Below are 17,887 nucleotides of genomic sequence, written 5' to 3'. Positions count from 1 at the left end.
TTTCTTTAGTCCATAAAATGGGAATAAGGATGATATTTTCTTAAAATTTATTGTGAGAATTAAATAAGGATTACAAAGTGCTTAGCATATAGTAAAGGCTTAATAAATGTTAACAGCTGAGTTTCCAATGTGGCTGTAATGGTGAAGATGATGATGTAAAGCCTTGACATAGTTATTTAGAAAAATACAGATGCCTTAATTGAATAAAGCCTATATCAGAAGCCCCTGGAAGACATGTTAAAACACAAATTGCTGAGTCCCAACCTTAGCATTTCTGATTTAGAAGGGCTGAGATGGGACCTGAGAATTTGCATTTTTAACAGGTTTCCAAGAGATGTTGATGGCTGTTGATCTGGGGAATCAGACTTTAAGAAATAGTGCTGTAGACAAACCATTCCATCTCCCTAAAGACTTGTGATAAAAGGAGTTTGGCATTTGGAACAAAGTTGGCCAATTCCCTCTTAGACTCTTGAGCTAATGTTGTATACTTGATATAAATATATGGTCATATCAGTTAATCTTCATGTTGTCTTCATCAAGGTGGTAACATCTCTAGGAATACTTTGAATCACATATTAGTTGTCAGTTTCTTTCGCATCTCTCTTTAAATAACAGACATTAATTTAGAACTTTTCCTCTGTTGGAGAGCTTATGTTCTCATGTTTCCATGGGAATATTTTAAACAGTCAATTTGATATAAAATCAAGAGAGATGATTGACTTTAAACTTGAAATTTCTTACATAGTTCACGGTTTTAAAAATACTGTATTTCAGTTAACTTGTTAGGCACTTTCCTCAGAATATGCATTGAAGAAAAAGGGGCTATATGATCATTTAATCCACATTTTTCTTCATTGGAGTTTAGAAAAAAAATAATTTTTAGCTGTCAGTTGACTAAGACTTTTAAATTGAGTAAAATCTATTTACTCCATCACTTGTTTGTAGCCAAACAAAAGTCATGGGCTTTTTTTTCCATTTAAGATATCAGGTTGTATAGCATTAAATATATTGTAGTAGCTATCTTGATTTATATTTAGTATGTCTAAACCTTTTCCTCAAGATTTTTTAGAATTCACTTTATAGAAAAAACAGATTATATGTGTGTGTGTGTGTGTTTTCAGAGAAAAATAAAGTTTATTTAGCTTTGTTATAAATACCATAATTTTTAAAATGTTCCTTTTAACGATAAATTATATTTACCCAATGGCACTGGTTTATTGTAAGTGATTATTAGGCTCTCTGTGACTAGCTATTTGATCCTATGAAAGTCAGTTGATCTCTTTGGCCATGGTTCTTGAATCTGTAAGGTCAGAGGTTTGAACTATATCATTTCTAAGGACATTTCAAGTGCAGTAAATCTCAAATGTTTTAGATTATCCTGCTATAAATGGATTTTTTGAAAAGTGGTCTGCAGTAGCCAACTGTTACTATCGTAAACTATATTATTTATATATCTAGCCCACAAATATACCATTAGAATTAGTGAATGCCTGTACATTAATATGATGCCTTCTTAGTATCATATGACAAGTGTGGTTTTACTGAACCAAATACCACAAGAACAACTTTTACAACTTCAGGAAAGTTTCACTAGAGTTCTCTGGATATTTTTTTTGCTCTCCAAAGTAAGGACAGTGGAGATATGTGTCTTTAATCCTGTTACTTGTCCCAATGGAGTATTTATCTGTTTCTCTATTGGGTTTACCTACTAGTTATTGGCAGTGAAAATAGAGAGGGAGGGAATAGACATAATGGTGAACTTGACTGAACTTGGAGGAAATGTAAGAATTGAGGAAATAGTGAAGGCAAGGGAGAATGGTAAAGTAAGATATTAAGTTAGATGTTTCTGAAACTTCTATTCTTGGTTTGTAGCATGAACTTCAAAGGAGGATATCTACTTCAGAGAATTAATTTCAATCCTATTGGACATACAGGTGAATAGTGTGTAGTTAGAAATTTGGAATTGGAACAAATTACTCATCAACAGATGAGTAATAGTTAAAGATGTAGGTGAGAATGATATCATCCAGAAAAAAATAGGATGGAAAGACAGGAGAGACAAGGGTCAAAAATTGTCACTTAAAGGGACTTCCCTAGTGGCACAGTGGTTAAGAATCCGCTTGTCAATGCAGGGGACACGGGTTCAAGCCCTGGTCCGGGAGGATCCCACATGCCGCGGAGCAACTACACCCGTGCGCCACAGCTACTGAAGCCCATGCACCTAGAGCCTGTGCTCCGCAACAAGAGAAGCCACTGCAATGAGGAGCCTATGCGCCACAATGAAAAATAGCACCCACTCCCTTCATGCACTCCCCCAACAAAGACCCAACACAGCCAAAAATAAAAAATAATTAATTAATTAATAATAATTTAAAAAAAGATGGTCACTTAAGGAATTTGAGGGAGATATAGGGAAAAACACAGAAGTAGGAAATGAACCAGCAGAGAATGTTAGCACAGAAGTCAAGAGAAGAGCATTTTAGGTTGGAGACAATGACTTGGCAGTGCAGGGAGCAGAGTTCCACTAGGTTGAGACTTTAAGAGGACTTTCAACCTAACAAAGTGGAGTCCACTTGTAAATACAGGGACTGTTGGGAAGGAAGGGCAATGTGAAGCACTTTCTAGAATAAAAGGAGATAGTTAGTGACTTTAGATTATTCTTGAGGCCAAAATGCTTAGTAATAAGAATAAGGTAACAAATATTTGGTTCTCTTGTATGAGGAGAAAAAGGGTTAGCGTGATAATCTCAGGAGGATATGGAGCTAAGAATTTTTTTTCTGGAATGTATGTGTGGGGGTGACTGGACTGTGTTCTTAAATGGAAGGAAGGAGTTAGAGAAGGAAAAAGAGATGAGAAGGAAGGGATCATTGATGGAGCATTGTGCAGAAGAGGGTAATATGAGAGGGAAGGGTGGAAACAAATTAGCTACTTGATTTGAGACAGGAGGGAAGGATAAAAACAGATTTAGATGCAGATAGGTGGGAGATCGAGGAAGTCTATGCCAATTTATTTCCATTTTTTCTGTGAAGGAGAGTTAGATCATTCTCTGAGAAGAAGGACAATCGAAGAAAGAGAAAGCTTGAACAGAGGTTTGAGACTGCTGTTAGGTAAAGAAAAAGAAGAGTCAAGTGGGAATAAGTAAAACTAAGAATACTCATCACTTCAAGAGCATAATTGAAGTCAGAGCTCAAAATTATTTTCATGACACTAACCAGCATATTTAACGTATTTTCTCCCATAGCATTTGGTAGCTTGGGCACATGAGAATAGGGAATGATAATATGAATTAGAAATTGGCAAGATGGGTGTTGTGGAAGGTAAGGAAGCCCGGAAGTTGGGATGATGCTACTGAGAATATAATTAAGGTGATTGACTTTCTATTGCAGGCTGGGTATGGAGAGAAATAAAGCCAGGTTGAGCCTGACAACTAGCATAATAGCAGAGGGCCAAGAGGATGTAAGTCTTGATGAGGTTGAAGAGCAGGTGGAAAGGGAGTGGGACAGGTTGGGAGGATAGGAGGTGGTACAGCATAAGCCCTCTTATCTGTTGGAATCAAAACCAGTAGTTGATGAGTTAATCTAAAAAATCAGTTGAGAGGCCCGCGCACCGCGATGAAGAGTGGCCCCCGCTTGCCACAACTAGAGAAAGCCCTTGCACAGAAAGGAAGACCCAACACAACAAAAAAATAAATTAAAAAAAAAGATCTTTAAAAAAAAGTCAGTTAATGTAAAGACTTTTTTTTTAAAAAAAGATTCTTTTACATTTATAAATTAAAATTCAATAATATTATGTTTCATTTGTTCACCAGTATTTTGATTTAAAGCTGAAGGCTTTTGTCTTATTATCAATCTTTCTTACATAAATCATACCAATAATTGATTGTCTGCAATTTCCTGAGTTTTTTTTCTTTAAGTAGAGCTAACCCTTGACACCCCATCCTCCTTCTATGGCACATACACCTGAGAGTAGGCTGGTGACACCACCCTGAAGGCCTGGCCTGGAGTGAGGGCCAACATCATTTCTTTTCCATGTGATTCAAGATATTTCTGGAGCTTTTTGCTTTTTGCGGGAGGGCTTTCTTGCCACTTCATAAATGAGTAGAGAGAATTCTTAAGCACTTTCTGAATCTTACATCATTGCTCAGGTTCCTTTTTTATAGTGTGGTCACGTGTTAGTTTTTGCTTCCTTGATACTCTCACATTTTAATATGCAAACTTTTTTTTCAATTTGACTGTCATTTTTCTTTTTCAGATTTTTTGTTTTGGTGTGGGGTGTGAGGGAAATTTCCCAGAAACAGTGAGATGTGTTTTATTTTCTCAAAATAAGGATGGAGAGATGATAGAAGTTGATTAAATCTCAGTTTTTATTTATATTTTACACTTATTTTTTTTATCAACTGTGATCAAAGAATATATTATTTGATAATTTTTTCCTTAAACATTTACCATAGAAGTAGCTAGCCATATTAGTTTAGGAATCTCTTTCTAAAGAGGAATTATCCTACTTTCTCAAAAGTTTGTAGTCTAACAGATATACCTCCATGCCTTTTATTTTAATGTTTGATTTAAAGATATAAAATGTAGGTTTTATGAAAGTTAGGGTTTTTAAGGAATCACTAAAGTGGAATGTTTAGGAAATTACACAAAATTTAAACTAAAAAACAACTAGATGTTTGGAATATGTTAAATAAAACTAGTTTCACAGTGCTATTTTTAGCATATGTAAAATTTCTAGAAGGTTTCACACAACACTTTTGGCTACCTGTGTGGCTACCTAATTGGAGTAGTTAGAAGGCAAAGGAGTTTCATTTCCCTTATGTACTGTTAGAACTATTTCTTGTTCTCTTGAGCAAATGTTAATTTTTTTAAACATCCTTAAAAATGAAACATGCTTTGGGCTTTTGTTTTCATTTTAGGTATAGTGTCTAGGGTAATTTCAATATGCCTTTTGTTAAATATAGCTAATATTCGAGCTTTCAGAAGAAAAGCTTGCCCTGTTGAGATGCTGGAATTGTTGCAACCTCTATCCCTTTCTTCCTTCTCTCCTTCTTAGCTTGTCTCTAAGAAGAGTCTACCTCAGTAGCATCAACAGTTATAGCCTCCCCAACACCCATGCCTCATAATCTTTCTTATTTCACCCCAGAAGATAATAAGAACCAGAAATCACACTACTCCTCCTCTGGCTCTTTCTTTTAATCCTAATCTACTTTTGGCCCTCACACTCTTATCAACCAACAAATCCTTAGTTGCTAATACTGGTTATGCCCTTTCAGGTTAACAAGGTAATTTTTTCTGTTATCATTTCCACTGAATTAGGTCTTGGCCAACTTACTGTTTAGTTGATTGGACAGTCAACCTTGATTATTTTAGTTTGGCCTTTCTTGGAGAAAAAATTTCCCGATTTATTGAAACCAAATATGAATACCTCATGGTCTCTTACTGGCTGCTTAAACTTTTTCAAGCTAATTGACATGGTCCATAATTGATCTAGAGATAGTCATTTTGGATACTATTCCCTCAGTAGGATTTGACTTTGTTGCAAAACAAAATTTCATGTTTTCACAGTATACTACAAACTATTCATACACTATCAGTTAATAGAAACAGCAGATTCAGAGGAAAGTTTTTTTTTTTTTTTTTTTTTTGCGATACGCAGGCCTCTTACTGTTGTGGCCTCTCCCGTTGTGGAGCACAGGTTCTGGATGCGCAGGCTCAGTGGCCATGGCTCATGGGCCCAGCCACTCCGCGGCATGTGGGATCTGCCCAGACCGGAGCACGAACCCGTGTCCCCTGCATCGGCAGGCGGATTCTCAACCACTGCACCACCAGGGAAGCCCCAGAGGAAAGATTTTAAAAGAATGAAATTAAAGGTCAAGCTAGAGGTTCCATTAATATTGAAAAATAGTTAAGTGAGGATGTGGAATCAAGAAAGTAGTCTTTTGATCTTTGATAGCTTGTATAATTTATAGCACTATGGTACTATTAGTTAAAATATTTAAATGTAAAATAAAACACATACAGCAGTATAAAACCAGAAACCCCAGAAAAGGAAGCTGGTCTCACCACATTAATATCAATATTTTCCATATTTCTTTCTAGTGCTTCTTCACGTGCAATAATTTTTATGTAAAGTATATAAATTATCATAATCTAGATATCTCCTTATATTGTCTTCTTTTTTCTAGTTATAAGCATTTTCCTATATTACACATATTCTTCTTATTTTTATTTGAGGAAATCTTATATTCTTTCAAGTTGACAAATTATGACTATCCCCAACTACTCCCCTATTGGACACTGATGTTATATTGTGAAGTTTTATTGGTCAGAGGTTGCAAGGGGTCTGTCAAGCTGCTCTTTAACAATGTGGTGCTAGGACCTCCTCTGGTTACTAGGGTTATCAAATGACCCCTCATTCTGACTTCTAATATCAAATTTTGATAATCTGATGATGGCAGTCATAAGAGTAGGTATCAGAGTGACCTTTGTTTTAAATCCCATCTATTTTCCAGTGGGATAAACTAAATTTACCTTGATAGAAATAGGACAGGAAATATTGCAAAGAGAAATAATTTCATTATGAGTAGCAGGCAAGAAAAGCTGAAATACATTATATATAATGTGTTATAGAAATATTTCCAGTTACTTTTCTAAATGTCTCTTGGAATTGAAAGCTATGGCAGATCAAAAAAATTGACTTGTTGAAGATTTCGTTCCCTTTCCTTCCTACCCTCCCAAATAAAATATAAAATCTTCTTGCATTTTTGTCCCATCTTCTTTTTCTTCTCAAGTAATTAGTTGAATATCTTATTTTAACCAATTAATTGCTTATATAACCTAAAAGTTTTTCAGTTCTTTGAAACTGCATTTCTAAATTGTGTTATATTTTCATTTTTAAATTGTACTGTTTCAGTTAGTTTTCTTGTGCATTGCTTCTTTAAAATTTTTTCTCCTTCAAATTTCATTTTTACGTCTTTGACTCCAATTTCAATTGAAATATAACTATATTTCATAAGTAAGCATACATCAGAGTCAGTTTTAACTTTTAGATGATCTTGTGTATTTTAACAAAAGTGTAACACATTTTTATCCCCACTCCTTTTTTTTTTTTTAAAGGAATCAGCAGGAGGGGATCTTCAGTCTCCTTTAACACCAGAAAGTATCAATGGGACAGATGATGAAAGAACACCTGATGTGACCCAGAACTCAGAGCCAAGGCCTGAACCGACTCAGAATGCATTGCCATTTTCACATAGGTACAGATTCAATTCAACCATCATGATTAAGTAAAATGTGTAGAAACTTAATTGGTTTCAGATAAATCTTGCAAAGTTACAACCCTGAGTGAAAATTACAGGTCAGACTTTTTTTTTTTAACTGTTAACCTCAGAAAAGTTTTAATAATTTATAGTTGCCTAGATGGACTGGAGTGGACATTTCCATTACCTTTGTAGAAAAAGGGCTACTGAGCTAATTATAGTACAAATTGTTTTTCAGTGAAACAACGTATTATTGCAAATCTCTTTTACTTATTTCTTTTTTTTTTTTTTTTTTTTTTTTTTTTTTTTCTTTTTGCGGTATGCGGGCCTCTCACTGTTGTGGCCTCTCCCGTTGCGGAGCACAGGCTCCGGATGCGCAGGCCCAGCGGCCATGGCTCACGGGCCCAGCCGCTCCGCGGCATATGGGATCCTCCCAGACCGGGGCACGAACCCGTATCCCCTGCATCGGCAGGCGGACTCTCAACCACTGCGCCACCAGGGAGGCCCTCTTTTACTTATTTCTTAACCTAGCCCCTAAAAGGCCCTCTTTGTTAACCTGGTTTCCATTTTCATGTATGTTCTTGAGGGTTATAAAAATTTTTTTTTAAAAATAGGTTTCCTATTCTGAAATTAAGCTTTGCCAGTCTTAGAGGTGATCTCACTGTATTATTTCAAAGAAGAAGACAAGTTATTGGTGTAACTTCCAGCATGGACCTGTTAATGTTAATGTCAGGTTCATTTTTGCACACCAACTAACAGGAGATAAATCTTCACATGCTTCTGAATTTTAAAGAATTTGATACTTTAAAAAGATGCAATTTATCCTAAATATGTTCAAAACCAGTTACATTAATTATTGGCCATATTGTGGTATTTTTAGGATGTAAGGAGGTCTATGAAACTGTAAATGTAAACAAATACCTCTCAGTCATTGTCTTAAAGTTAATTTTTATCCTTCTTTGGAAACTTTTGACCTAGATAATTTTAATTAAAATTCAGAAAAATGTTTTCCTTTGTTGTGCATCTCTTTGGACCAGTTCAAAAAGATCACATTCTTTAGCATATTCAGAAGAATTGTGAAGTGAAATATTCCAAACTCTCTTTTTCATGAGAATTTTAATTTTGATTTTATTGGTTGAATATTGGGGCACAGGACTAAACTTATTAGAGACTAACATTGAGGGACCTCATAGTCAGGCTGAGGAAGAAGAGGAATTTGTTAAGATTTTTTTTGGAATGAATGGGGAAAGACTCTTTTTTTGACTATGAGGCCATTCTAATTTGTTCCTAAAAATGGTAATAATTTTGCATAAAAGAGTTAGTCATATTTTAGAATTTTCATAGAGGTAATGCTTTAACTATTGCAGTATAAGTGTATTCTCTTTTCTATAGCTAAAAAATGACTGAACACGTGAACATTTTTGGTTCTTCCAATCTGAAGACCATATGTTTACATTGATTTGTAAACCATACTGGTTTTTAAAATACGCAGTTATTACTAAAGAGCAATGTGATTCATATGCAGTTTTAAAAATATTTGTGTTGAGGGAAGCAAAAATTTCTTTCCTATTATATTTAACACGTCCAATTAATAAATAGATGTAACTACACTGAACATAATTATAAACTTGATTTCTTTGGCTAACACTTAAACGAGACGTGCATTGGATACTCTAGCATTATGAAATAAGAACTTTTGTATTTATCATTTGTAAAAGCTATTTCTAGTTTACTTTATGCACCTAAAATTTTCTGAGTGTTTATTATTTTGCTAATCCTTAGTGTTTGGAGTTATTAACTGTGATTGGTCATCTATTGATTTTCTCTGTTGGTGGGAGTCAAATAGGAGTTTACTTTCTTTGATGTGAAGGTACAGCTTCTTTGACTACTGGAATATATAGATTAACCAAGGAGATATTTGAGTTCTGAAAATGAAATTTAACAGGTCAATTTAAGCTTTTAATTACGTTAAAGGCATTATATAATCTTACAGTTTTCTTATTATTTAAAAAACACTTTAGCATAGGATTTTAGAAGACTTATTCTCTGAACTTGTTTTTACATCAATCAGTATCAATGAATATTCGCCTAGTTACTTGATTGAAATTAAGATTTCTACCTGAGATAGAAAATTGAGTATTTTACAGCTAATGTTAGAACCTCAAAATAACAGAGGGGACCTCAGAGATGGTGTAATCTAGGATTTTTCAAACTGCAGTGGTTTGAAATCAACTTAGGTTTTTCATGGCATTCTGAAAAAAATGAAATATAAAATGAAATAAGAAACACCAGGATAAAACCCACATTAAGAGATGAAATTGTGTTTCAGTAACATACATATTTAAGTGTGGGCTGGATTATAGGGTAAAACGTCAAAGTTTGAAAACATGGGCCTTTGACACATCCCAGAAGTTAGGTGATTTGTCCTAGGTCATACAGTTCATTAGTAACAGCTTTAGAACTACAACTCAGCTCTTTTGACCCTACTATGTACTGCCAGTTAGTTAATAGTGCATTTTAGTCTAATCCCCAAAACAAGCACATTGTTGTGTCGGGAAATTAATAACTGTTTCTATTTGGGGAGAACTATATAGAAATAAGGTCAGTGTTTCATTAATGAGAGACACAAAGAATATTAAAATAATTTCTATTCAAATCTGAAACTCACAAATGTTTAAACTTGATACACTATCCTTTTTTCCCATGGCAGAGAACATTTAAAATCTATGTTTTTAAGGCTTACTTATACTATTTATTTTTGTCTTTCTTCCTTAGTACTTATTTCAACAGAAAAGAATGAATAGGAAAAAAGATACTTTGCCAACATTCCTCTGTTCTGGTTGATACCGTTTTATTGCTAAATTAGGAGCAAAATCACTAGAATATTTGTGTGGTTTTGTTTTTTCTTTTAAAGATGGAAGGATATAGGGAACAATGATTTAGTCAGTCAAGTTGATTGAGTTGATTGTAGTAATAGCTACTTAGCAAGCCAGCTTGTGCTCTTCTTAAAATTTAAATTTTATACCTAAATCTTATTAATTCATTAATTAACATACCAAAAGAAAACCCTGATTTTCATTTGGTCCTGAAAATTTAGTAATGTGTTTTCATTTGGTTTATTTACTCTCTGTAAACTTTATTTATTTTTTAAAAAGTATTACTTAACTTTAAATAGAAAAGCAAGATTTGTTTGTTAGTCTTTAAACTAACACAAATTTTCCCGTATATTTGAAAGAGATAATACTATCGTGAACTCCCATGAGCACGTCTCCCAGCTTCAACATTTAGGAAAAACTGGCCAGGCTTGTTTCTTTTCTAATCCTACCCACTCTTCCACTTTTGTATTATTTTTAGAGCAAATTCCAGACATATAATTTCATCCACAAATACTTTTTTAAAATTACTTTTGAACTTTTAAAAAACTTATTTACTAAGCTAGTACAACATTTTATATTCCATCTAACTCATTGTCATTATAGAGTTACCTTTATTTACTCTTTTCTTTGTTTTTGTAAAAATTACACTGCTGAACTAAATTTTAAAATATATGGACTTCTCAATGCTTAGTCAAGTGCTATATAGTACTGTGTTGTGTCCTTGTTATGCAAAAACATTCTCATTGAATAAGTTTAGATAAATTAACACTTTTTTTAGTATATTTATTTAAATGCTTTTAAAAGTCTAGAGATGTATAAAATAGGAAGATTATGAGGCTGAAAATGTTTACTAATTTCTTTGGGGAAATGGTAATAAATTTTATCTAAATGCTATTTTTTCTTAAAAACTATTTTTTTAACCTAAATGATAATATCCTTTTGGGACTGAACAGGTGTACACTCCGACCCACTGAAGTGTTCAGGGCATCCTTTGAGACTGTAGTCTTAGATTAGCTATATGGTTGACCCTTGAACAACACAGGTTTGAAATGTGAGGGTCCACTCATGAGTGGATTTCTTTCGATAGTAAATATTACGGTATTACAGAATCCGTAGTTGGTTGAATCCGTGGATGTGGAACCACGGATACAGAGGACTACCTGTAAAGTTATGCACGGCTTTTTGTCTGCATGGAGGGTTGGCACCCCTAACTCCCTGCATTGTTCAAGGGTCATCTGTATACTAAAAAAAATAACTACTATATGCTTGATAGTATTTATATATATATGGAGGAAAGTTTTGTGCTCTCATTCCAGGAGGGATTTGCTTCATAGCATCAGCTGTCTGGAATTTACTTGTTATTTCTTAATAAATTCTAGGATTTTTAAAAAAGATTTAAAACTATCTAAAATTCTCTTGGAAATAGTTAATTTTATAGTTTCCCAGTGCTGTTAGAATGTAATATGAAATATAATACTGAAAACTGAAACTTTTTATTTTGTTCATTGTGAATTTATGATCCTCAGATATATAGTGATATATTGATAAATAACTACTGTTATCCTATTTTTGAGAGTTGAAAGCAGATATGTGTATACAGCAGTAGTTCGTGAAGCTATTTTTGTACTGATAAATTTTCAGAAGTTTGATTATCTTAATGGAGAATAGGCTGTTTTGAGGACCAATTATATTTAAATTCTTCTAAAGTTTAGATAATGTATTCTCATGGTGCTGCTAGAATTTATGCATTTTGGGGGTTCTGCATGTATCTTCTATTCTGTTAAAGAGATTTTCTTTTCTGCCACTTTGTGTGTTTCCAACAGATATTCATTAAAGGATATGTGTAGAATCATCACTCCTTAGTATGTTGATTTTGCTTTAAAGCAGTATAACTACAATTTTACCATAGTTTGGGTGGGTTTATTCCATTTGTATTTAATAGATTAATTTCTTCATTTATTATCAGAGTTTCCAAAAGCTACTACTTTAAAACTGTGATTAGGGATTTTTGTAATCTCAAAAATTAAATTTCATTGGAAAATATACACACCATTTTAGTTATATGTTAAAAAAACAAGCAGTGTTTTATCTCGAATCAAATATATTTTGTATGTGCTTTGAAGATGATACAAACAGGAAAAAACTGAATGACTATTAAGAGCTCTGGGGTACTATATTCTCCACAGCTGTGCCATTTGTCTCTCTTTTTTATGGATAGTAAGCAAAACTTCTAAGATTATAGTTATGAAGTAAAAGAGAAATAATTTCTGTGGAAAACACTTGTTTGAATAAAACTGTGTATAAAGCTGGGGGTCGATTTCACAAGAAGTGCCTTATCATTGATACAGTTGCAGATGAAAAATTTAACTTGTAGGATTCCCCTTATTATTAGTTACAATTGACTTGAATATTGTTATTCCTCTACCATCGAACCTCAAAATTAGAATTCGTTTTTAAAAATTAATTTGAAGGCCAAGACAATTTGTGAGAGATCGCAACTAAACAATTTGGAGATGTCAGAATTTCCTGTACCATAAATGTGAACAGATAGCGTTTTGTAAGAGGTGCTGTGGTAATTTGGCAGTATATGTAGGTCTGCATTGTCTGGGAACTAAGAAGCAATTCATATATTTTTTTAATAAGACACAATAAAAAATACAGTTTAGTGACCAAGACTGTTTATTAGGTTTTTATGTATGTATACTTAAATTTCCTGTTTTAAGTTTTTTTTGTTTGTTTGTTTGTTTTGCGGTATGTGGGCCTCTCACTGTTGTGGCCTCTCCCGTTGCGGAGCACAGGCTCCGGACGCGCAGGCTCAGCGGCCATGGCTCACGGGCCCAGCCGCTCCGTGGCATGTGGGATCTTCCCGGACCGGGGCACGAACCCGTATCCCCTGCCTCAGCAGGCGGACTCTCAACCGCTGTGCCACCAGGGAAGCCCTGTTTTAAGTTTTTAAGAACTAATTTTTATTCTATTTTAATGTCTTCTAAAAGATTTTGAAGAAAATATAAAAATTTGCTAATGCATTTTGTTGGGAATTATCACTTAATATGGATTATTTGCAAGAAGAAAAATACTATTCGTATGAGATAAGGACATTACTACCCACCTTCAATAGGGATCGGTCCCTTGCCCTTCTTCTCTGCCTTACCATTGTAATTAATGGGAAGAATTTTCACCAGTCCATCCCTAGTGATTGTTAATTTCTATTTTCAGGATGATTGGCTTGAAGTTAGAGGTGTGATCATTCACAGTGGAACAGATTGATCTTAGGTTAATTATGACCTTTTCCCCATGGAGGGCTTCTAAAAATTCTTTTTTCCTCCATTTCTGTTCTTAGAAGACCATAGTGGGGCTTCCATTGGAAGGGAGGTGTGTGATAACAGTTCTGCTCTAGGACTTAAGGAAAAATAATCTTCCTTTGGATTTGGCTTTCTATCTTTCCTCTTACTAGAATAGTAAGGGACAAGGTGAAGTAGTGAATGTAGGCAGAGGCCAAGCAAGTCACATAAATGTGTGAAGTTTGTGATGTATATGACGGTATGGAATTGTGAGGTCTGTGGTAAGGTGGAATGTACACGGTTCATCTGGAGATACTAAAGTTTTTAAAAAATAAGGCCAAACAGAGAAATGAGGATTAGATGACCCATCTGGTTTCTAGCTTAGACTTTCAAAAGAAATCTTTGTGATTTACATATGGTTTAGCCCAAGGTAAGGATTTTAAGCAAATTCCCAGCTAGTAATATCCGTTATCATGATGCCTTATTAAATTCTTGGTGGTGGTATTTGGGAGGATATGATTTGCAGATTTGGAATCCTGGATATTTGCTCTTTGGTGACATATTACTCTGATAGATGTTATTACTACTCTCAAACACAAAAATCTGACCATGTCACTTTTCTCCTTAAAATATTTCAGTGGCATGAAGTATGTAGACCAATCCATGATCATCAGATGAGGCTTCCCCAGCCTCATCACTTTGTGATTCTGTAGTAGTTACTTGCATTTGCTTGTAACTACTTACAACCAAGCAACCATGCTATTGCTCAGCTGCAAGTCTTTGCTCCCTCGTTTTTGCAATGTGTTCTCCCTTCTCTTTAGAGTGGCTGCGTACACCACCACCCCCACACACACACACTCCATACTTCCTTGCACCCCACCTCTGCCTCTAACTTGATCACCAACTGGTGAACCCTGGTATATCCTCATAAGGTCCAGCATCATCTCCTCCAGTAAGCTCTCTTTCATGTCCTCAGACTGAGTTGTATCTCCTCTATTAAATCCCTTTTGCCTCTAAACCGACATATACAGGTTAACATTAGCTTTTCAGTCTCTCCTGGAACAAGGATTGTGCTTTATTCATTTGTATCACTGGTGCTTAGTACAGTAGACATTCATTAAACATATGAAGGAAACAATTTCCCTCACAGAAATTGAGTATATGCTCTGAATGCCTTTGGTGCGGTGCTTCAGTTAGCTAAAGTTACACCTACAGTTTCATAAGACCTTGAAGTTAAAATGTAAAACTAGTTATATTCTTTGAAAAGCAGTCACTCTTGTCAAACTTAAGACTTGAGTTTAACTGACTTAGTCTAATTTTCTTCAAAATTTCGTAGTTTGTGTAAAGAAATGTTAAAGATAGTGTTATTAATAAACTGTTATTAAGTACCTAATAATGTGAAAGATACTAAAATGTGCATTTTCAATGTAATAGAATCATTTTTCATCCCTTTCTTGAGAATAGTTTTTCTTATTTCAAAAGCAGTGCAGAGTAATTCAGTGATGTATTTTCTGTGAAATTAGGCAGTATTTATATTCTGTGTTTTTAAAACCAGTTAGAAACAAACTGTGTTTTTAAAAATATCATCTCTTATAAAGTTCAGCACAAGTACTTACTATTTGACTCAAAGAAGTGAATTTAGGGACTACAGATTTTTTGAAATTGAGAATTGTACCATGTACATTTGGCAGAAGTAAAGATGGAGACCAACTCTTGCTTTGTGGGATAACACATTTCACAAGGAAATAAGCTGACAAGTAATTCATTGAAACGTATTGAAAGTAGTCCTGTTCCAGGGACTATCTTCCTTGTAGAGTATGTAAAATGTGAATACAACTAAACCATTGAAACACGTGTAAATTTTACTTTCATTTGTTTATCAGTTTGCCATTTTCCTTTAACAGTTTAGATTAGCCGTGTATTCATTGTAGACAAAACAGTTAATCTTTTTGACGCTGGTCTAAATTGAAGTCTAAATGTTGATATTAGAACTTTGGAGATAGAAGGAACCTCCACAATTAATAGTCCAGCTACTTCATTTTACAGAAATGGAAGCAAGTCCAGGGAAGAGGTATTCAGCATCACTATTTGCTGATGGCTAGATAAGACCAGAAAGGACTCCAGAGTCAGTGGTCATTAGGGTCCATCCTGGTTGTGGCAGCTCTCCTTCTACTAAACTCCAAGAGGGTTTGTTTTCTGTATGACCTTTCCGATACTCGACGTCTCAGTTTTTAATCATTGTTGAACACATATTTAACACCACTTGCCAAATTCCCCTGCTAGAGTCTTAGCTTCCGGCTAAGCCTTGTTGAGTTGTATTGGTACAATATTAGAATTATATTGGTTATATTGGTACCAGTATTTCTTGGTAGCCCATATTGTTTCTAGTCATTTAGGCATGTAAGAGATAAGGAATAAATGTGTTGCATAAAAAAATGTATATGCTCTTACTGTTACTGAGATGACAGAAAGGGGTAAATAAATTGGTGCAACTTGATCATTAGCATCAAAAACATACCATATACTAGGCAGGACTAAAAAAGATACTGAAATAAAGAATAATTAGTTTACGTTTTTAATTCTAACGGGGTCTACTTAGCTATTAATATTCCCATTATTATTGTTAATAACAGTTTTATTGAAATACAATTCACATACGAGACAATTCACCTGTTTAAAGTGTATAATTCAGTGATATTTGGTAAAACCAAAATTGTACAACAGAGTTTCTGCAGCCATCACCACAGTCAACCTTAGAACACTTTCATTACCTCCCCCCCAATGCCTGTACCAGTTAGCCGTCACTTCCCTATTTCCCTTCACACACTTCCTGCCTCCCCCAGTCCTAGGCAACCACTAATCTACTTTCTGTCTCTGCAGATGTGTCTGTTTTGGACATTGTGTATAAATGGAATCACATAATATGTGGTCTTTTACAACTAGTTTCTTAGGATGTGTTTTCAAGTTTTATCTATGTTGTAGAATGTGTCAATACTTCATTTCCTTTTATGGCTGAATAATATTCTATTAACCCACTCATCAGTTGATAAACATTTGGATTGTTTCCACCTTCTGGAAGTTCCACTATTGTTATGAATAATGCTGCTGTGAGCATTTGTGTACGAGTTTTTGTGTGGACATACGTTTTCAGTTCTCCACGTGTATACCTAGTAGTGGAATTGCTAGGTCATATGGTAATTCTATGGTTAACCTTTGGGAGGAACTGCCAGACTGTTTTGCAAAGCAGCTGTACCATTTTAAATTCCCACCAGTGATATATAAGTGTTCCAGTTTCTCCACATCATCATCAACACGTTACTATCTCTTTTTTATTATAGCCATCTTCATAGGTGTGATGTGGTATCTCATTGTGGTTTTGATTTGTATTTCCTTGATGGCTAATGTTGACCATCTTTTCATTTACTTATTGTCCACTTGCATATCTTCTTTGGAGAAGTGGCTACTCAGATCCTTTGCCCATTTTTAATTGGGTTGTTTGTCTCTTTGTTGTTGAGTTGTAATTACTTACATATTCTAGGTGTTAACTCCTTATTGGATAAATGATTTGCAGATATTTTATCCAATTCTGTGGGTTGTCTTTTTCACTTTCTTGATGGTGTTCTTTGCAACACAAAAGCTGTTAATTTTAATCAAGTCCTATTTATCTTTTTTTTTTCTTTTGTTGCTTGTGCTTTTGGTGTCATATCTAAGAAACCATTGCCTAATCCATGGGCATAAAGATTTATACCTGTTTTCCTTGAGAGTCCTGTGATTTTAGCTCTTATGTTTAGATCTGGCCAATTTTGAGTATTTTTGTATATGATGTAGGATAGAGACCCAACGTTATTCTTTTGCATGTGGATATCCAGTCATCCCAGCATCATTTGATGAAAAGACTGTTCTTTTCCCATTGAGTTCTCTTGGCATCCTTGTCAAAAATCAGTTGACCATAAATGTTTATATCTGAACTCTCAGTTCTATCCCATTGATCTGTCCTCATGCCATTCTTCATTATTGTAGCTTTGTAGTAAGTTTTGAAATTGGGGATGTGAGTTCTCCAATTTTATCCTTCCTTTTTTAAGATTTAAGATTATTCTGACTGTTCTGAGTCCCTAGGATTTCCATGTGATTTTTGGATCAGCTTGTGAATTTCTGTAAAGAAATCAGTTGGGATTCTGATAGGAACTCCATTGAATCTATAGAAAAATTTGGATGGCCATCTTAATAATGTTAAGTCTGTCAATTCATGAACATGTGATGTTTTCCCACTTAGCTCTTCAGTTTCTTTCAACGGTGTTGTTTAGTTTTCAGAGTATAAGTTTTGCACTTCTTTTGTTAAATTTATTCCTAAGCATTCTTTTGTTTTGTTTCATTTTTTTTTTTTTTTTTTGCGGTACGCGGGCCTCTCACTGTTGTGGCCTCTCCCGTTGCGGAGCACAGGCTCTGGACGTGCAGGCTCGGCGGCCATAGCT

At 34.6% G+C, this 17,887-nt stretch overlaps 1 protein-coding gene across 1 annotated transcript in view; it reads left to right on the top strand.

The window, feature by feature from the left end:
- HOMER1 (homer scaffold protein 1) overlaps positions 1-17,887 on the top strand; it is a 137,740-nt gene that overhangs the window by 65,905 nt on the left and 53,948 nt on the right. Inside the window, exon 5 of the mRNA XM_060093087.1 lies at positions 7,116-7,255. Within this exon, the coding sequence (XP_059949070.1) occupies positions 7,116-7,255 (140 nt within the window). The remainder of the gene's footprint in view (positions 1-7,115; positions 7,256-17,887) is intronic.

This window comes from Mesoplodon densirostris, chromosome 3 (assembly GCF_025265405.1).
Source record: "Mesoplodon densirostris isolate mMesDen1 chromosome 3, mMesDen1 primary haplotype, whole genome shotgun sequence".
In the NCBI taxonomy this organism is placed as follows: Eukaryota; Metazoa; Chordata; class Mammalia; order Artiodactyla; family Ziphiidae; genus Mesoplodon; species Mesoplodon densirostris.
This window is presented reverse-complemented; position numbering and strand designations above follow the sequence as displayed.